This window comes from Anabrus simplex, chromosome 11, assembly GCF_040414725.1.
Source record: "Anabrus simplex isolate iqAnaSimp1 chromosome 11, ASM4041472v1, whole genome shotgun sequence".
In the NCBI taxonomy this organism is placed as follows: domain Eukaryota; kingdom Metazoa; phylum Arthropoda; class Insecta; order Orthoptera; family Tettigoniidae; genus Anabrus; species Anabrus simplex.
Window position 1 is genome coordinate 34,863,795 of NC_090275.1, and position 22,375 is coordinate 34,886,169.

Consider the following 22,375-nt stretch of genomic DNA (forward strand, 5'->3'; position numbering starts at 1 on the left):
GCGTGCTCTGGTAGCGGTATTGTGTATTATGAACTCTTGAAATCCGGCGAAACCGTTAATCCACAATGCTATCGCCAACAAATCATTCATTTAAATCACGCATTGATCAAAAGACGACCGGAATGGGCCAGAAGACATGGCAAAATGATTTTGTTACACAACAATGCGCCGTCTCACACAGCAAAACCAGCAAAAGACACTTTGAAAACACTTGGATGGGACATCCTTCCACACCCGCTGTACTTCCCCGACCTGGCATCATCTATCACCTCTTCACATCAATTGGGCACGTACTCGCAGAGCAGCACTTCAGCAATTTAGAGGAAGTTGGAAAATGAGTCGGCGAATGGTCTGCTGCAGAAGACAAGCAGTTTTTCTGGTATGGTATTCATAACTTAGCTGAAAGATGGGCGATGTGTGTAGAAGCCGATTGTCAATATTTTGAATAAACAAAAAATGAATTTTGCTTGAAAATTGTGTGTTTTCTTTACCACAAAAACCTGAAAAAACTTATGTATACACCTGGTAGATTATCATTGCCAGGCGTATGAGTCATTCCATCTCCTAAGTCATGGAGGCACTTGGCCTGCCACGGGCTACTATGTCGTGTTCCACGGGTATGTAGATACAGGAAATTAAACCACCACCAGAGTCACCTGCTGTGGAGTACAACGTGTTGATGACGAAGCTAACTCGGATAGTAAGAGATAATAGACAGATCCAGAGTGCAGCAAATCGCTAATGAATTCAATGCTGGACAACAAGGAAGTATGAGCAACTATACCATACAGAACAATCTCCTCGCAAGAGGGTACAGGAGTCACAATTCCACAGAAGTACCTCTGCTCACCGCATGGCAGGGTATGAGTGCATCATCAAGCACAAGATGAGGGGTCCTCGTTTTCCACAATCAAGACCACATCGTTCCAATCAAACTTAAAAGAGTCTCCTCCTCCATACAACCATATATTCTAACACTCAATATCATATGTTTATTCACCAAATTATTGTAAGCATTTATATACAAGCAACAACATAACTTATTTTCAAGCGTAGCCCCCTATAATAACGGAAACAAGAAGATAAGGTCTTGCAGTGTTTATGTGGGGTTCTAATTATATGTTTTTCAACATGTCTCAAAGAGACTTCCTTAAGTAGTGTTTTAACAATTTTTTTATTATTCATACTCATTTAATGTTGCCATACTTGTTATCTACGAAACCTTTCAAGTGGTGACGTCTCCATTGTTGGAAGAAATGATCAAGTTTTTTCCTCGTACGGTGCGTGTTAAGTACGATCCAGCAACACTAGCTTGACTGAGCTTTCCACTCCTAGTATTATAACAGCCCGACGTACTTAACACCCACCGTACGAGGAAAAAACTCTATAATTTCTTCCAACAAATGTTTCAACGGGGTTAATAACACCCACTTGACCGTCTTTTGGATCCAATTGATTACCGCACCAACATAATTACTGATATCAGCTAGCTTTGACACAACATTTTATCATTCACAACGTTTCCACAAGAAGCCCCATTTTCTTTTCTACGACTTTCAGATATATCAACCGTACATATTTTAACATATTTGATACATTCACACTTCTGTTTTAAATAACTGACAGTGATTTTACTATCTTGAACTCATGCTATGGGAATGGAACAAACAACCCCCTTGGACGATTGTGCTTACACTCAAGGCCGTTAGTCTTAATGATGTATAAGAAGAGGATCCATTTTGGTTTTAAACGCTCAAATATTCATGATTAACCATGTTTTAATCTTCAGAAAATTCACAGTACAGTAGAACCTCGATAATTCGAAATCAGTTAATTCAAAATCCCACCTAATTCGAAGAAGCTCTCGTTCCCGGAAACATGAGGTACAGTTTTGCATGTTATTTAAATTGTTTAATTCGAAATACGGATAATTCGTAATTCAAAGTACAATGTCTGCCCCATTACCGAAATTCAGACTTTTAATTCGAAACTGCCTTTACATTTTAAAACAATAGTATGTTACAGAGTAATTTCTACTCGAAATTTATCTGCTCCGCGTCATAATAGAATGCGCGTTCGGGAACGTGGAAGGGTAGCTTTCCGCACTTACACTCACTTCGTTGGGTGTACAGTGCGCTTCACGATTGCTAAATTGAATGAAATCTGAATTCTTTTGTATTCGACCTTTTAAGGAACGCTGTAATATCACGCAACAGGCAGTGTGCGGAAAAACAGAATCCGCGAACACTGGCGATGCCGACAGTTGACAAGCGTAGCTCAGAGAATAAATTCGTAGGCACCGAACAATATTGTCATTGCCGGTGAAACTGCATTGCTTTATTTTAATGCAAGCCCAAACGGTCTTATGGTTTTAAATGGGTCACAGTAGTACGTTGCAATGCACATGGGATGGAAGCGAGAAACTTTATCCCCTCGTCATAGGAAAGTTCGATAAACCAGAATGTTTTAAAGGCATCTGGCACTTTCCATGCCAGTACAAAGCATATAAAAAAGCAAACAGTACATAAATCCAAAAAATAATGCATTTGCACAGGGGGACCGGCACATAATTTATCCTCGTCTTTGAATTGTGTGATTTTTTTTTCTTTCATTGCGTGAGGTTATGTGTGTCAGCGATTTATCCAAGTGCATTATTTGAACATTGTAAATGCACCTTGTTGGATACATTTTGGAAATAGTATTTTCCATGGCATCTGAAAGATTTAAACTGTGAATTGAGGTGATTGCATGTATTAATGAGTCTTAGAATACTTTGTGACACGGCAAGTGTTTACATTTCTGAAGTACGAGAGAAGTACCATGGCGGGAAATCGTACAAGGATAGAGTCATAGAAAAGTTCGATTTTAAGGGCATCGGGTACTTCCTTTGTAAATACAAGGCATCTAAAATGCATAAAGTATAGTAATCCAATTAATAAAGCACTTGCACATGGGAGCCAGTATAGATTTCTCCTCGTCTTTTTTTTCTTTCTTTCGTTGCGTGAGGTTATGTTTGCCAGTGAGATATCCGAGTGCATTACTTGAATACTGTAAATGCACTTTCTTGGATACATTTTGGGAATAGTTCTTTTTTCATGGCATTTGAAGGGTATAAACTGTGAATCAAGGTTAACTGCATGCAGTAACGGGCCATAGAAAATTTTGTAACGCGGCAAGGGTTGGTACTTCTAAATTGCGAATTGGCGGTTAATTCGAAATCACGTAATTCGAAGTCCGATTTTTGAGTCCCAACGACTTCGAATCAACGAGGTTTTCCTGTATTTTTAAAATACTTTCTGTGCAATATCGTTATTTTAGACGTTATAGTAGCCTATAATATTTTATGAAATCATTGTCCAACATTTTACTGTATAGTTTATAAGATTAGAAAGATTCCATATCCATTAATTTTTAAGATCAATATAGGCTGATGATGCCCGTAAAAAAAGGGTGAAACATGTACCTATGACTTTTATGTGTTATGTATAAATTTTAAATTTTAATTAGTGGATTATATTGTATTGTATTGAACAGGTGGATCTATAAATATAATAATAATATTTTTAACTTCAATACGGAACCAAAATGAGAATAGTTAGACGGTATGTTCCGAGCTGTCAGCGGAGAGATGGCGTGGAATGACATTAGTAGACGAATAAGTTTGAGTGGCGTCTTTAAAAGTAGGAAAGATCACAATACATATTGTTCCAGAGTATCTGTGAAACGCAGAGGTGAAAGAAGGTGCCGGGGTGAATGGGTCTAACTACAATGTCAAGAATTGAATTTAAAACTTAAACTGAAGGTTATATTTTCAAAAACTTCAAACTTAACAATTTTACAGGTACAAGTAGCAATCATTAAACAAGATGGGGGAAAAATCCAAGATTCAGAATCTTAACACTTTATGCCCCTAGCTTTACATTTCCTGAGCTATAAGCCTCAATTTACAAAAGAGCACAAATTTATACAAGGGCAGAAATCCCCCTAATTCATGGAGCACTTGCTCCCTAAATACAATATCAAGCCTCCCAGAGGCACTCACAAATCTTACAAAACCCTAGAAAAAGAGCAAACAGGCTCTCAGTTTTCCAAGCCTACTCGAGGCAATCTTACATCATCATTTCCCAGATGGAACTTATTTTTATGGGGGTATTAAATACCCAACCTACTGGTCCTTCGTGGGATAAGAATAGGTTAAGTAAATGGCCCGAAACACAAACAGAATGGAGGCGTATACTTGCACTCCTAGAAATGAACACTAAAATAACCTAAGGGGCCCTAGGCCGATGAAACAGGGGCTATTCCCAAACTACTGAGGTGACTCGAATAGAAATGACTTTACCACATTACAGAATGAAAAACAGTTATAAAAACGTAGTCACCTCAAACCAAGATGCAGGGGAGCTCGAGAGAGTAATTCACTCTCTATCCCCGATTTACAGTCAAAGATTCTATGAACCTTTTTACATTACCCGCAGAAAGTTACATTTTTAGAAAAGAGGTTACATAGCTAACGATTCGGACCTTTCCCTTGGGTTAAACTGCGGAGGTAGCTACAACAAGAAAGATGTTATGTGGCCATTACCTTGTTGATGTACTGATGATCGATGAAAGAGGCTGCCCGCCTCCTGCTTTGACACACACACTCAGTAAGATGACGATCAATTGGCCGTGAAACATGAAAATCCGCAGTTTCTAAACCCTCGGGGAAAGTTCAAGACCATTCAAGATTAAACTAGCCACACCCTCTCACGTTTATTGGGTAATTTCAAAGTTACACTCAGAATCGAAGAAGAAGACTGTGATTGGTAGAAAATTAATTACAGAAATTAGGGATTGGCTAGATTCAAAACTGGCGGAAATAAAAAGGAAATATTGCGAACCCAGAAATAAATGAACATCAATCGTAAAAAAAAAACTTATGAATACAAAACTTCTTTGAATTGTAAGTTCTTATACCTCGCACCAGGGTGCATGATCATAGTTTTTAGTAGTGACATCTATGGAAGAATGTCCAAACTTCTTGATGGATAGCAAACAAAACTAGCAGTCAGTTCAGGAAACTTCACAACAACAAAATTACATCAGATTTTAGTTGTGACATCTTCTGAGTAAATTTCTAAGTTGGTGTAGTTTCAGTTTGACTGTTTCACCAATAGAGGAGTTCATTAAGGCGATAGATTTAAATGTGCGGCGTTGGGATGTACCACTTGGTACACATATAATTTTCAAAGTTTATTCCACCTACTCTATACTCTACAATAATTGCAATGTCTATAAATACATTACAATATGTTACCAAGGGACTAGTTTCGACCCTATGTGGGTCATCATCAGACTAACTAAGATACACTTATGGATTTGCCAAAGTCCTAAAACAAAATTACATTGTGGAAATAAAAATGAAGAGAGTGAACTGTGTATGTGATGCGATAATGTACATATAAAATGGTGGAGTGGTGAGATGTTGATAGATAAAATAATGTTGTGCTGATCAATAATGAATAAAATTTTCAGATTTTACATCAATTACACAGACTGTAAGAATAATATCACACGATTTTTACAATGATGATTAAATATGCCCTTGTGTAGTGAATACTCTGAAATTGCGCATTAAAAGTATAAAATGCTGGTTGAATGCAAAGTCCAGATACTTCTATTGAGTTCTATATTTCAAGTGCATCTTCAGGTAGAGAAATGAATGTTGAACATTGGCGCAGAGGGTGTCTGTCTTGCTTAAGGTCCAATATTTCTGATGCAAAAATTAAATGTAGATAAAACCATGCGATGTTCTTATAATATGATGGATGCTTGCTGTGGTATGAGAAAAATTCCCAATCCAAGTTGGAACCAATAGAACCTGATGATGAAAAAGTTAGAATTAACACGAGATATTTTCAAGGAAGGGAATGGCGAAAAATGAAGAAAGAAAACATGAGTACTCATTTTGCGCGCAATGTGAACGACCTGACCGGTAGAGTGCAACTAGAGTAACGAGAATGGCATGGAATAGGAGGGGAAGAAAGTTAGTGAAGGGAGAAGCAACCCAGTGGAGCGGGTGGCGTGTGGAGGGAGGGGCGGGGAAATGGGAAGTGGCTTATGGTGGGGGCTGATGGGTGGGGGAATGATGGTGAATGTATCGATGGAGGACCTTTAATTAACTTAAAGAAGGATTTTTGATCCGCTAAATTGTTTTTTTTTTCTGAAATACGTAATGAATAAATCAAATAAAATATTGGACTTTTCCGTTATTTCGTTAAAGTTTCACGAGAGAAGGATATAAAATCTATAAGTGTTCTTTCATTGAATTATGTATACAGTAGTGTTGTGCACACTTCATTATATAAATTTGTAAACATTTGAAATAGTACTGGCGCACAATGCCGTAGTAGTGCTTGTTGAATCATTGCCATATGGCAACGCTAGGCGTTTATACTCAGTAAAACTGCTGCAGCTGTCAGATCATGATACTTTATACTGATTCATACATCTTCATTGCAGGAAGGGATTTTCCCTTTTGAAGCACTGGATATGCTACTGACTGAAGATCTCGATGGTGATATTTTTGTGGAACGGCCCTATGTAAATGTACTTGCAGATGAGGGCCCCTGGTGATGATGATGGTGGGCTTATTGATGATCTCTCCCTCAACAGTTATGTGTCAGTGCTGAAATGAAGCTTGTACATAATGAAAGAATCAGGATTAGTTCCGATGGTGAAGGTGTGTTACTAGAGGACGAAGTGCCTTTTCCGTCTATTGATGCAGGATCTGTTTCAATACCCGATGCTGCAAAAGAGCGATAACTGATAAGAGGAAATAATAAATCAAATAACAAACCAAGATAGACCGATGGGGCTGATTTCAATATTGGGCGAATGCTGACATTTCCGGAGCCTAGTTATAGCAAGTGAAAATACATGACTTTGTTGATATTTTTGAATTGTTTACAGATAATCAGCCGATCGAACATTTAGTTTGAGAGACTAAAACGTATGCAGTGATTTTAAATTGTACGGACCCACAAATAACTTCTGATGAAATTCGTTGCTTTATCGCCATACTTGGCATTTCTGGATATAATAGGTTGCCCTCCAAGCATTCTTATTGGGACACGCAAGATGATATGAAGACAGTGAAAGATGTCATTCTCTATCTCTGTGGCTAATGCGCAAGTATTGAGGGTGGGCTTTTATATGTGTGAACGGCTGCAGCACAATCGACCTGGTGTTCAGCAATAGTCAATCATCACAACAAAAAGTACTAACAAATGTCGTAGCAAGGAAACACCTACCTGTGGACACCACAATAAACCTACAATGCACACCAATAACTAAAAATGGAAGAGGAAATGTACTTAAAGGAAGAAAATTGGACCTAGACATACTAAAGGACACAGATACTGGAGATATTATAAGAGAAATACAAAAAGGAGATATACATAATGCAACAACCAATATAGAAAGACTCATTAAGAGTGCAATCATACGCAACATCCATCAAAACAGGAAGGTGAAGCCATGGTTCAATCACATCTGCTACAAAGCGAGACAAGTTGCACTAGAGGCACTCAGAAGAGCAAGAAATTCACCAACGGACACATCCCTTAGACAATATAATGAAGCTAGGAAGACATACAAAGACATCATAAGGGAAGCGAAAGAAATCTTCCAGGCAAAAAAAGAGAGAAAAATGATAGAAGAGGCAGAACAACAATGGTACAAGATAGGATCACCAAAACAACATTTCCCAAGGGACATCCCGCTGGAAACGTGGGAGCGGCATTTTAAAAGCGTTCTACAAGCATACGAAACGCGACCCGATCTGAGGGAGGAAGATTACTCGACAATTAGCTATGAACCTTTCACTGTGGAAGAGGTAGAACGAGCGATAAATACGACGAAAAACAAAAAGGCATGTGGACCGGATGGAATATATTATGAAAATCTCAAAAGTACCGCAACTAACCTCAAGGAAGTATGGACAAAACTGTTTAATGAATGTTTGAAACAAGCAAGTATTCCTCAAAATTGGAGAACTGCCACTCTTAAAGTACTATACAAAGGAAGGGAGACACGGAAGATCCAAATTCATATAGTGGCATAGCTCTAGAATATACAGCTTTCAAAATACTAACTAGCCTACTAACAGACCGTTTATACACCCTAGTAGAGGGAGCAATACCAGAAGAACAGTTTGGATTCACAAAGGGAATGTCAACCTTACAGGCAATAAAATGTCTATTAGAAGATATAGAAGACGCATTAAGAATCCCTAAAGGAAAGCTACATGCTGTCTTCATAGACTACAAGAAAGCTTTTGATTTATTAAACAGGACTATGATCATTGAGAAACTAGAAGCAATTACTGGTAAAAACTACATCACAAAAATTTTGAGGAATATTCTGAATAACAACATGATACAGATAGATGACAATGTGGACGTGTCAGAACAACTAGAACAGAAGATTGGCGTATTACAAGGAGATCCAATCAGCCCCTTGCTCTTCAATATTGCGACTGCGGACATTTCCAGGATCATTGCTTCAGAAAATGTAAAAATATATGCATACGCAGACGACATGGTACTGGTATCTCGTGAAATAAAAAACCTTCAAGAAGCATTCAATAAACTTACATCATGGGCTACACACAATGGATTGCAACTAAATGAGAAGAAAACAGTGACAATGACTTTCAGGAAAGGTGGCAAGCCAGCAGCCAGTGATATAATATACTACAGACGAGAACCACTAACAGCTGTCTCACAGTTTAAGTATCTTGGATTAACAGTACAGACAAACTGAAACATGTTCAGCTACCACATCAAGGAAAAAGTGGCAATTGCCATATCTGCCATGAACAGGATTCAGAATATACAGAAAATTTCATTGGAAACTGCGTTGAAAGTGTTTAAGCGAAAGATCTCACCGATATTAACCTACGGCCTGACACTAATCTGGGAACAACTGCAAAAGAAAGACATCAAAGAAATTGAAAAGGTAAAAGCTAGATTTCTGAAAAAAGCTTTGGGAGTCTCTAAGTTTACCCCATCACGCTTGGTCTACCTGCTTGCCAGAGAACCCTTCTATATTGAAGATCTAAGGCGTGAATTATCATTGCCCACGTCAGTAGCATACCAGAGCCTATTACAGGAACTTCAGGACAAAAGGGAAGATATATGGCTAGATTTCTTCTCCACAGACGCGATGATCAACAGGGAATGGATAACGGCTAACTATGAACTGAGGCACACCATGACTCGCTTTGCGGTCCATGGTTTCCACTACAAAATCTGCAAGAGAGAAACCTACCACGATCCAAGTGAACTGTGCCAGTGTAAATTCTGTGGCGACCAATGTGATAAAATGCAAAAGCAGACAAATCTCGCTGACAAAATTCTCTAATAGTTAAATGCTATGTAAACTATACATTGACCACTATGGCTTTATAACTGTATTATTATATGGCCAATGGCTGCATTAAATATTATTATTTTATATGCCTCTGAAAATATAGACTACTGTAGTAACTTTATAGTTTGTAACTGTATCTGAAGTTCTTTGATTCTTCATTTTCTTACTTTTGATTTTATTCTATTGTTCCAGTGAGTGTTTTGTCTTGACAGGCAACGAACTGTACATATGTGTCTATGTACTGCAAACAAATATTTCCTCCTTTGTTCAAGAATTCTATTTTTCTTTTTGCTGTGATGTGAATAAAAATTGATATTCCATATTCTTACAATAAATAATGCTAAGATATTTCAACACTGTTATTGCAAGAAAACAAAACAACAACTTGCAACCTAAATTCGACTTTCAAAACTCATTGTTTAAAAATAGGTAGTGCAAGTGCCTAGCGTTGCCATATGGCAACATCAGATATCTTATGACCTCACAATTAAATTGAAATAACAAATGACGTAGTTCAACCTATTCAATACAAGTTCAATACGGAACATCATGAAATTTTTATCTTTAAATCTTATGACCTAGCGATTCCAAAATTCTGAAACTTGTTTTATTAGTTTATTTTGGTCTCAAACAAGCGGCAAAACACAATAAATAAACAAATTTCAGAAAAGTGTTAATTCAGGCGCTAATGGGTTAAGCAGAGGGCCCTTGTTAGATATTTCAAGAATGTCCATGTCTAGTTCAATATTCGTGAATTTATGATTGTAATCGACCATATGTTGGCCGATAGCCGAAAATTTATTGTACCCGCATAATTTTTTATAAAAAATTGAGGCACGAAATTGGGGTGCGGGTTTTATTTGAGTCAATGTTGGCATTTTTTCAAAATCAGCCTTCCTAAAGTTAAGGTGCGAGGATTATTCACGTAAATACGGCATATTTATGCGAATAATACCCGCATATTCAAAAACAATTGAGGCACAACAATGGGGTGTGGGTTTTATTTGAGTCAATGTTGGCATTTTTTTTCAAAATCAGCCTTCCTAAAGTTCGGGTGCGGGGATTATTCGGTGGCGGGTATTATTCGCGTAAATACGGTAAAACTTCTTCCAGTTTGCCCTACATAAGAAATATTAGTGCAGGAGTTACATTTGAGCCTGTAAACACCTGATTTTGCATACATGTTGACCTTGTTGATGTGACGTGTTATGTAGAATGTGTGTACAGTTATAATTGGTTTTGAATGCTATTTTTACGCCTTTTCCCTTGAAAATATTAGTGATCTTATGAATTTCATTATTAAAAGTGAAAGTGGAAAAGGATTCGTATTTAGGTAGTTCTTTTTTAAGTGTTGTTTTGGGACGAAATTTATGTTTATCGATAATAGTTTCTATAAAGTGGCTACCGAAGCCGTTGAATTTTGCTATACCGCGAATAGTATTCAATTCAATGGAAAGATCTTTCTTAGCCACGGGTAAGTTGAATGCTCCGTGAACTAGGCTACTATATGTTGCTCTTTTGTGAGGTTGGGGATGAATTGAATCTTGACGAATAGTAACTGTGGATAGGGTGGGTTTTCTATCAATTTTATAGGTTAAAGAATCTGGATGTCTTATGATGGTTAGATCTAGAAAGCTGATCTTTTGATCTGTTTTTGATTCCAGAGTGAATTTGAGATGGGAGGGTGGTGGGAGCATCTGTTGATTTTTCATTTATAATTGCTAGAACATCATCAACATACCTGGCCCAGAAGAGGATATTATCGAATTTGTTGTTAATTTTAGTGTGCTCAAGGAAATTAAGATAAATTTCCGCAAGAATACCTGAGGCCGGTGAACCCATTGCCAGACCGTTCTGTTGATAGATGATACCAATGAACGTGAAAAAGTTGTTGTTTACGACCAACTTAAGTAACGTAATAAAGTCTTGAATCTCTAATTTACTCAAATGACTATTTTTGTTCAGGTTATTTTCAATGATGGGAATTAACTTGGAAATTCGGAGACTGGGGTTCATATTTATGTCAAAAGAGTGGGAAGAAGAGTCAGGTTGCATAGAGAACTTATTTAGTTTATCTATTAATTCATATCTGTTTTTAATGGACTTCTTAGATAAGAACTGGTAGTTATTCCTTAAGAACCTTTGGATAAATTGCGATGTTTTGTACAATGGACTGTCTATAATTAATGATTGGTCCAATATTTTATTTGATTTATTCATTACCTATTTCAGAAAAAAAAAAAAAAAAAAAAAACCAATTAGCAGATCAAAAATTCTTCTTCAAGTTAATTAAAGGACCTCTCTCGATACAATCACCACCATTACCCCCTGTCGGCCCCGCCTTCAGCCACTTCCCCGCCCTTCCCCTTCGCACGCCACCCTCTCCACTGGGTTGCTCCTCCCTTCACTAACTTTCTTCCCCTCCTATTCCATGCCATTCTCATTACTCTAGTCGCACTCTACCGATCAGGTCGTACACATTGCGCGCAAGGTGAGTACTCATGTTTTCTTTCTTTGTTTTTCGCCGTTCCCTTCCTTGAAAATATATTGCGTTAATTCTAACTTTTCATCATCAGGTTCTATTGGTTCCAACTTGGATTGGGAATTTTCCTCATACCACAGCAAGAATCCATCATATTATAAGAACGTCGTATGGTTTTATCTACATTTAATTTCTGTATCAGAAATATTGGATCTTAAGCGAGACAGACACCCTCTGCGCCAATGTTTAACATTCAATTCTCTACCTGAAGATGCACTTGAAATATAGAACTCAATAGAAGTATCTGCATTTTGCATTCAACTGACATTTTATACTTTTAAGTGCAATTTCAGAGAGTTCACTAAACAAGGGCATATTTTAATTATCATTGTAAAAATCGTGTGATATTATTCTTACAGTCTAAGTGTAATTGATGTAAAACCTGAACATTTTATTCATCATTGATCAGTACAACATTATTTTACCTATCAACATCTCAACTCCACCATTTTATAGGTACATTATCGCATCACATACACAGTTCACTCTTAATTTTTATTTCCACAATGTAATTTAGTTTTAGAAGTGTACCTTATTTAGGCTGATGATGACCCACATAGGGTCGAAACTAGTCCCTTGATAACATATTGTAATGTATTTATAGACATTGCAATTATTGTACAGTATTCAGTTGGTGGAATAAACTTTGTAAATTATATGTAATCTTAATTCAATACGGAACCAATAATGAAATTTATAACTTTGAAAGATCACAATATGAAGATAAAGTTGGAATTCCAGAGGACAAACTGGAGCAAATATTCATTTATAGGAAGGGGAGTTAGGGATTGGAATAACTACCAAGGGAGATGTTCAATAAATTTCCAATTTCTTTGAAATCGGTTAAGAAAAGACTAGGAAAACAACAGATAGGGAATCTGCCACCTGGGCGACTGTCCTAAATGCAAATCAGTATTGATTGATTGATTGATTGATTGATTGACATGAGAATGCTTGCCTAGTCCCGAAGGTCACCCAACGTCAATCCTATTGAGCACATCCGAGATGCTATCGAGAGGGATCTGCGTACCCTGAACCCTGCTCCAATCAATCTCCGTGCATGACAATAGCCAGTGTGGCGGTCATGGATCAGTATGACACCCTAACGCCTTTGATACCTTGTGTGGAGTCCGCATCACTGCCATCTTCATGGCAGAATGGGGCGCTATACGCTATTAGGCAGGTATCTTTAATTTAATTGCTATCAGTGTAATATATAAAAGACTGATTTTATAAACATGAAGTACATCACCTGTAAAGCCAGGTGAAACATCAAAGTAATGATTTCAGCATAGTGTTAGGCTCTCTCTCTTTATACAAAAGTGATCAAATGACCAAAATAGGATAATTAATAATCTGCTCAAAAGCTCTTTCATATGTTTACTGATTACGATTCAACACACAGGACGAGCCCAAATTTTATATTTGCACCCAGAAACTAACCAATTTGAGTGATTTTTTTAAAAAACTCCTCCTCCACATGTACTCGATGAATTTTAAGGTAAAGTCTTCTGCATTTATGTTCCTCACTCAAAACATTAAATATTCTGAATAGTGAAGAAGTATTGTTATGTTATTTATCATTATGTAAAATAAAAAAATGAACAGCAATTTTAACATTTCTGATAATGTTAAATATAAATTATAAAAGTGATACAAGCTACATATTTAAACTGCCTACAAACTAAATCCCAAGCTATCATACTGTTTCTTGCGTAAGGTAAATCGAGTCCCTTATCAACATTTTCATTACAACGTTATATTCAAAACATTAAAATTTAGGCCCACTCATAATTATGTACAATACATACCCCCAAACAAACCTGTGGTATCACCCATTTCTTCTATTTCAGTACAAGAGTTATTTATATTGTATACTGCAATAACTATTTTGTCTTCTCTTAGACTTTTTAGTGCCACCTTTATTACAAATATCTGCACCACATCTTGATTCTTGAAAAATATATCAAAACTGCTCTCAAGTGCCATCTAAGCAACAGAAATTGTAAAAAGTATGCAGACGTGCCTATAACCAAGTCTGTAAAAACTGCGGTCAGGGATTTAAAATTAAATCTTTTGCTCGAGCCCATAGAAATTGAGGGCTTGATCAATTTCAAATGAATGGTGGCCAATAGAATCTATAGGCATCGTTGCTAAAGTGTTTAATATAGTATAAAAAGAAAGGTAAAGCTCACAATTAAAGCAAACATAATTTGTGCTACACCTCTCTCTTTCTTTAATGTCACCTTCCCTTCTTAGCATAGGGTTTGTTGTTTGTTGATATATTTTTTAACTAAACAAAATTACTCTTAAATAAATAAATTCTGCCAGAAATGCAGTCAAGTTGACAAACGCTTCATAGTAGTATAAACAGACACTTCTTTAAGCAATTACCTGCAACGAGCTGCACAGGAGTGTTGAAGTCCTTCCTTGAGATGGCCCATGCTCCGATCACAGCGTTTTTCACAAGACAGACATTTGACAGGACAGGTGAAGTACTGGTCAGGGAACAGCACAGGTGCGGTATTCTCAATCTCTCCACTGAATTTATCGTTGAGCAACTGCAATAACATATTAACAATAACTTCTTATGCTCAAAGAATGAAGTAACTATAATCAATAAAGTCATACACTGAATCTGAGGAATAGCAGCAAGAAAGGAACAGAATAGAAAAGGGGGCATAACATGTTGAAGCTAAATGTTCAACTGTTGGTCTTAAAGCAGAGAAGTCAAAATGCACAAATGAAATATTTCACACCGAAAACAAAAAGCTGCATACTAACACTGTAGAATAATTGTAGTCTAACAGAAGTAAGATGCATTTCACCAGAGTTTTGGTATGTGTTATACACATGTGTTCTGCATGAAATGGTATGTGGGACCCTCAGAGCTCGCCTGCTTCCTTCTTGAGACAAGGTGGGAGAAAGTAGAGAGAGCATGCAGTCAGACTATGCCCTCTCCAGAATGACGCGTATACAAACCTTACTCATTCAAGTTGACGCACTATAGGCAACCTGCGCGTCTACGAGGATGGAGCCCCACTTAATATGAATTCTAATGTTGAAGATGAAATGAAAAGCCAGCCCCTGAGGCAGAGGATTTAACCAATGTAAGTTAAAAATCCATGATCTGGTCGAAAATCAAACTCAGGATTCCTTGGTCCAAAGGCCAACACGCTAACCATTTAGCTATGGAGAATGCTTGCATTATATGTCCACAGTCAATACATTTGTGAACTGGCACCTAGAATGTAGAAGTCGTCCAACATGGCGAGCACGCAACTCCACATTATCCCTCAAAATAGCTGTCGATAGCTGTTATGCAGATTTGTTAACGTCTGTATGGTTAGAAGTACTGCTGCAAGATATTGCAAGAAAGATCCTGTACGGCTGCTCGAGAGAGTGATGATCTCCTCTGCGGAATGAAATCTATGCCCATGTAACTTCGTTTTCAAGCAAAGACAAAACAATTGCAGAGTGCAAGGTCAGGCGAGTATGGAGGGTGTTGAAAATTGGTGATGCCGTTGCCTTGCCAGTTCCTCCTGGACAAGCATGGAATGATGTTTAAGGGTCTTCTTCTTCTTTTCCTACTGCTTTTCCCCACACCTGTGGGGTCGCGGATGCGCACTGTATCGCACATGTGGATTTAGCCATGTTTTACGGCCGGATGCCCTTCCTTACGCCAACCCTATACACACACACAAACAAACACACACACACACATATATATGGAGGTATGTAAGCACTATTGCATGTTTCTGTGGTGGTTGGTAGTGTGGTATCTTGTCTGAATATGATGAGGAGAGTGTTGGGACGGACACATACACCCAGTCCCAAAGCCAGAAGAATTAATCAGAAGCGATTAAAATCCCTGACGCGAGTGAAAATCGAACCTGGGACCCTCTGAAACAAAGGCCAGTACGCTGACCATTCAACCAACGAGTCGGACAGAATGAAGTCTAAGGGTATTGTGTAGCGATTTCTCCCGTTGTGGCGATATGGGAGATTACCGCTTCATCTTAATAATTTTGCTAATGGATTAGCCTAATCATTGGCAGAAATGGATGTTTACCTGTTGCCGAAACGGCAAAATTCTTGTGTTCCACTGCTTCATTTTAACTACCCTTCACAACAGAGGCAACCCTGTATGCACAAAACTAAAGTTATTATGTTCAAAACCACGCATGAGGTATCAATTGCAGGTATTACACCCTGCAATTTAGCTTTCAACTGACACATTTCGCTCATGACCACATATCCAAACAGTCTCCTTTCAGTCACTTTTTTACATATCCTGTTTTTGATTTCTGGGAACTTCAGTTTCTGTCTGCAAAATGTGCAGGAGTTACTGTTCATTCAAGACAAGCTAATTATTATGTACTACACTGTCACTCTCATTATCATCACCGTACTTTCTTCCTACAGCATGATTGCCAATTTCCTCTGCTGCTTCAATAATGTAGAATTTTTCTTTTGCTGTGAACAACCTATAACAAGGACTCACCCCAACCAACCTAAGCACATGCTAATGCTTAAACTGTCAACGCACAAATGATGCGATATGTACGTGGCACATTTCTCAGTTGCGACAGAAACAGAGTTGCCAACATAGTGAGTGGAAAAATACAAACTTTCACATTGATGCGTCATGTCAGGAGCACTGTACCTAACCTGACTTTCTGCTGCTAGATTTTGAAAAAAATTAATACAAAGGGCACTAGGAAAGTTTTGCAATATGCAAAAACGGTTGGCTGGACACCCCTGTTATGGTGAGGGATGAAAAGAGAGGTGAAAACCGGTCTAGAAGATAGCAAGGCGCGACCTTCACACCAGTTGTTACCAAGCAGTGGGACTGAAAGCAAGTTAAGATGTCAGTGTGGTCTAAAGGTGAATATCGTGCAATTATCCGCTAGAATTTTGCTCGTGGATTAACTGTTGACCAGTGCCTGGAGGAAGTGACTCCTGTGTTGGGGAAACACTGTCCACATCAGACAACAATTTTCCGCTGGTACAAAGAGTTCCAGAGGGGAAATTTTGGGGTTGAAGACGATCCTCGCTTTGGGTGATCGTCTGAATCAGTGTCTGACGAAAACATTGAAGCTGAGAGGAAAATGTTGCAGCAAGAGAGGCAGTTGACATTATTGGCAGGTAGAAGAGACCTCCACACCCCTACACCAGCTATTCATTCAATTCTACACGACCATCTCCATGTTAGACAGGTTTGTTCCCTATGGGTGCCCCATTTACTTTCAGAGGAAGAAAGGGCACATCGAGTGAAATGGAGCCAAAAAATGCTAAAACAGTTTCAAAATGGGACTTCGCGTAACGTCAATAGCATCATTACAGGTGACGAAACTTGGCTTAATTATTACGATGTCCCAACAAAATCCCAGAACACGGTGTGGCTGTTTGAAGATAAGGGTACTCCTGTGACTGTGCGAAAGTCAAGGTCAGTGAAGAAAAGGATGATTGCAGTATTCTTCACTAAACGGGGCATCCTGACTCGGGTTGTGCTAGAAACACAAAGGACAGTTACTGCGAAGTGGTACAGTGAGACTTGTCTGCCTCAGGTCATCCAGGCCCTCAAGCTGCTCCGTCCAAGGTCACGGCTCAACACTTGGCTCTTGCATCATGACAATGCTCCACCACATCGTGCTAATGTAACAATGGATTTTCTTGCCAGATCAGGGTGGACTGTGCTTGATCACCCTCCATACAGTCCTGATCTAGCCCCATGTGACTTCGCACTCTTCCCAGAAGTGAAGATGACACTGAAAGGGTGGCGTTTTGCATTCGACGAGGAGATTCTGGCAGCATGGGATCAAGAGTGTGAAAATGTAACTGAAGAAAAGTGGCAGAGTTGATTCAGTGACTGGTTTCGATGTATGGAGAAGTGTATTGAGTGTGGTGGAAATTATTTTGAAAAAGTCTAAAGCGTTCACTCACATTGCAAAACTTTCCTAGTGCTCTTTGTATAGGATTGGATCAGTAAAGGAATCACCAACAACTCTGCCAGGACCTGCCATGTTTACGAACAAACTTGAAATGTGAACAGAATTTATAAAAATAAATGATTGTGAAGATATGCGACATCTCTTGGCAATAACAGATAGCTCAGAGGATAGCTGAAAGTTGCCTCTTCCTGTCATCTTATAATAAAGCAAATAACTATTATGAAATCCACCCAGTGGGCATTTCAAATGTCACGGCACACCATTGCACCATGCACGCTGTTATTATAGGTAACCAGAGGGTGCACCGTTGCGCTGCACACGCTAGGGGGCTTAAATCGAAGTATCCAATACTTATCTACTACTGTTTAGGAATACCATTTATCCACATTTATTTTTAATAATGCCATGCCATACAGCAACACAGTACCTTTAAAGTATGGTAAACAACATGAGGTTGTCGTGGTGAGCGCACTGTTGTATTCTCCAGCTCACTCTGGATGGCCACATGCAACTCGCTGAAGTCTGTTGGTGGCGATAATGTCTGAACTCCCACATACTTCAGGGAACTGAATGCCTCAATATCTAGCTTGCTCTGAGCAAACCGGCTGCGTAGGAAGTCCTCTGCACTTTCACTGAGCGCTACATGACAAACAAAAATATAAAAACGCTGACAATGAAATCAAAACTATTTTTCTCTTATACTGTAAAGTTTAGATCACAGAAATAGAACTTCATAAAGTTATAAAAATATACAAAGTAATATAAAGAGGATTTGCTCACTCTCTGACAAAGAAAACGTTTCAATTTTGTGAACAAGGTCAACCGAATGCTACCATGTGGAAATGTTTGTAATTTTATAGCCAAGTTATGCTATATGCCAATGAAGTGCTTTGGGTGTGGGGTATTGGGAATAATCTTGTAAATTCCATATTATTTGTCAAAAAAGGATTTTGAATTTCAAATTTATTTCATTGATGTGCACGAGTGTGTTCTATAGTACTGTACTCAATTTCGCCAATGATATGGTTCTATTGCTACATTGCAGAGCATGATATCTGTCACACAGTTTTCTGCACTATTCACATATGCAATCCAAGTCTGGCTCATGAAATCTATTAACCGAGCACACACTATAATGAAAACTGTGTACTGCAAAATGAGTCACCAATAGCAACATGCGGATGGAACTTATATGGGACCATCTTAAAGACATGAGAGAATCAGAGTGAAAGCAGTGTTTATAAAAAGAGTTTTGGGTAAATCAAAGTACTCACTCACACGCTAGGAATATGAAATGACAAGAGAGCCCTTCAACATAGAAGAGGTGGTGGTGGAGGTGGTAGTTATTGTTTTAATAGAAAGTACAACTAGGCAACCATCCTCTAATAACACTAATCGGAGGGAAAAAATGGAAGGGATCCGACACTTCGAAAAATGAAGGTATCGGCCAAAGAAAGACGAGGCCACAAAGGGCGTGAAAATGAAAGACTGATGATGACACTTGTTGTTTAAAGGGGCCTAACATCTAGGTCATCGGCCCCTAATGGTACGAAATGAGACGAAATGTAATGACATTTTAAAAGTCCAAAATCATCCACTGACCAGAATTCAAAACATGATGACGAAGAATGAATGGGTGAATATGAATTTAAAACAATCAGTGGACCCGACCCGCAATGCACCACATTCCCAGAAACTATCGTAAAACAGTATTACTGAGCAAAGGACTGCTTCTAAAGCACAATCCTGAATCGATGATGCTCGTTATCAAAAGGGGTCCAAAATCCAGGTCATCAGCCCTTCATTACGGTACATATCGCTAGTAAAGTAGAACCACAGTATTTGTCATGTTGCGGTACTAATCAAAACTAGCGTAGACTCGCGGTATTCCACACATCGTGGTACTACTCACAGGTAATGTAATATGCACATGTAACGAAGACCTATGTTGTTTCTCACCTAATGGCACCACTTACAGGCAACGCAAACCTATGGTGTTCCTCACACAGTGTTCTAATTACAGGGACTTGCACTATCCTGTTGTGTTCCTCACATAGTGGGTACTAATCATAGGCAACGCAGACCCACAGTGTCTCACATATAATGGTACTAATCACAGGCAATGCCCAGATCCATGGTGTTTCTCACATAACGGTACTAATTACAGGCAATGTAAGCCCGTGATGTTCCGCATGCAGTGGTACTAATCACGGGTACTGTAAATCCCACCCTGATTCACACTCTGTTGTTACTAATCACAAACCTATTGTGTACCAAACAGTGGTACTACTCGTGAGTAAAGGCGACCCATGGTGTTCCCCGCATGATGGTACAAATTACAAGTAGTCTCATTGTTCTAATTCGATCATCCCTTGGTCGCCCCTTTTAGTCGCCTCTTAGAACAGGCGGGGGATACCGTGGGTGTATTCTTCATCTGCGTCCCCCACCCATACGGGGCAGTAAAATGAAAGACTCCCTACGCCTCGATATTGTAACCATATCGGTAATAGATACAATTAATCTGTAACTAACTGAGGGAACTGAGGCATTTCCTAGCCTTCTTTGTCGGCATAGAAGCTGTCTCTTCAGACTGCACAAGAGCCCTGACTTGGTGGCGCCGACTCAAGTACTTCGTCGCTTGAAAAATCCCCGGACAGAGAAAGCTAGCTAAGGAAAGAACAAGGAGGGAAGACACATTCTAATAACCCCGTCGGATAGGATTGATGAAAGTGAGGAGCCTACCACAAGTGAGTGGAAGCAATGCCGGGACTCCACCAATGACCCCATAGTCGCCAACCCAAGCTCCCAAGTGAAGAGCCCCGGCGGTCCCTTTTAGTCATCTCTTTTAACAGGCATGGGGTATCGTGAACATTATTATACTGCTCCCACTCACAGAGAGGTACTTTTGCAAGAAGCAGAGCCTATTATAAAATTGGAATCTTCAAACATAAGTGAAGAGTAGTTATATGAAATTTGCAAACAGCAAAAGAAGGAATATAGAGCTCTCTCAAGTGCCCTAAAGATACTCCAGAACCTTTCTGGACACTATCTGAAAATATGTTTAAGACAATTGCTATATATATTTATTGATCCAATGCTAGAGTTGTGAAATTGCAAAAATACCATTTTACAGTATGGGCAAAATGCACTTTCCAGAGCATACTAAAAAAATCAGAGATGCAAAGAGCAGTGGTGGGTGTCGGACATCGGAAGTCTACCAGGCACTGGTTTAATGTGGATTTCTACCAGGGAAGAACACAACATGTTACCTGAAACTTCACAGGAAAACCATTCCTTAAACTTGGCAGAGCTCATTCAAACGACAAATTTTCCTGGATGTCATACATGGTCCGTAAACGATCATAAGTAGCCCAACTCCACTGCAAAAAAACTGCAACCAAAAGGTCTCTCTGATGAACAGATTGTAGTTTAGTGTGCCTTTGCCAAGAGGGGAGTTAACTGGGATTGAGTGATCTTCTCTGACATGACTTCTTTCAGTCTGGCAAGGGTCAGGATGGTTCATGTTTACAAGTCCTGGGGAGCCCATACGACAAAAGATAAACGGATATAGCCTCACGCAGTGGCTGCATAATTTGTGCTGGGGGTGGATATCGCCTGATAGGGTAGGAGTGCTTCATTGAATAGACGACCATCTCACACTGGACCAATATTCGGACATTCTGCAGAATATTATGGTTCCGAGTGAGATAGAGCGCTATCCAGATGAGGTTTTACAGTTCCTGAAAGGAGATTCACCAATCCACATGAACGGTTGTGTTCAGGACTGTTTTCTGAGCAGGACTCACTGAACTGCTCAATTGGGTCCCTCTAAACTTGAACCCCACTGAACATGTTGGGCAAGGTGGAAATGCAATATAAAGAAACACTGACCTACCCTCTCCCACGTTCGCATGATGCTTTTTGGGGTTACAATAAATAAACTTTGTGGGGTGTTATATTGGACACATGGAAGGAGATGGCCCTCGTTTCGGTGTTTCCCAAATTCATACGTTCCTCATCGCCAAATGCTTCATTCCAGGCTTGTGTCAATGTCATACCTTCATGTGTGTGTTTACATATGTTATGCATACCTGCCAACTTTACAAAACCAAAAATCAGGAGATTTTGATATAAAAATCAGGAGAAATCAGGAGATACAATTGGTCAAAACTGCTTATTCTACATGTCTTGCACAATACAGTACCACGATATACTTATAACACTTTTTGTCTCAAAGCCTGACTGTTGCTGTATGAGGATACAAGGCTAAAAATTAAACATCTCTATTCCCTCACAGGAAGTATGTCGGTCTCTGATAAGCCTTCTGAAAATAGTATGAATTCATGCTCCACATGTGTGAATCAGTCATGACATTACTAAGTAAATGCATAGATTAATATATTGCATCAAGCGCCCATGCGATTATGTGAAGCGCAATGCTATTTCTATCAAATAACTAGCT

The 22,375-nt window shown here is 38.9% G+C and overlaps 1 protein-coding gene across 3 annotated transcripts in view; it reads right to left on the reverse strand.

Annotated features, from left to right (window-relative positions):
- Positions 1-22,375, reverse strand: part of LOC136883481 (zinc finger FYVE domain-containing protein 1) — a 76,560-nt gene that overhangs the window by 41,391 nt on the left and 12,794 nt on the right. For all 3 annotated transcript variants that reach the window (XM_067155820.2, XM_067155818.2, XM_067155819.2), the window contains exons 4-5: positions 18,341-18,552; positions 14,354-14,520 (exon numbers count right to left, since the gene is read on the reverse strand). In XM_067155820.2, coding sequence (XP_067011921.1) covers positions 14,354-14,520; positions 18,341-18,552 — 379 coding nt within the window. The remainder of the gene's footprint in view (positions 1-14,353; positions 14,521-18,340; positions 18,553-22,375) is intronic.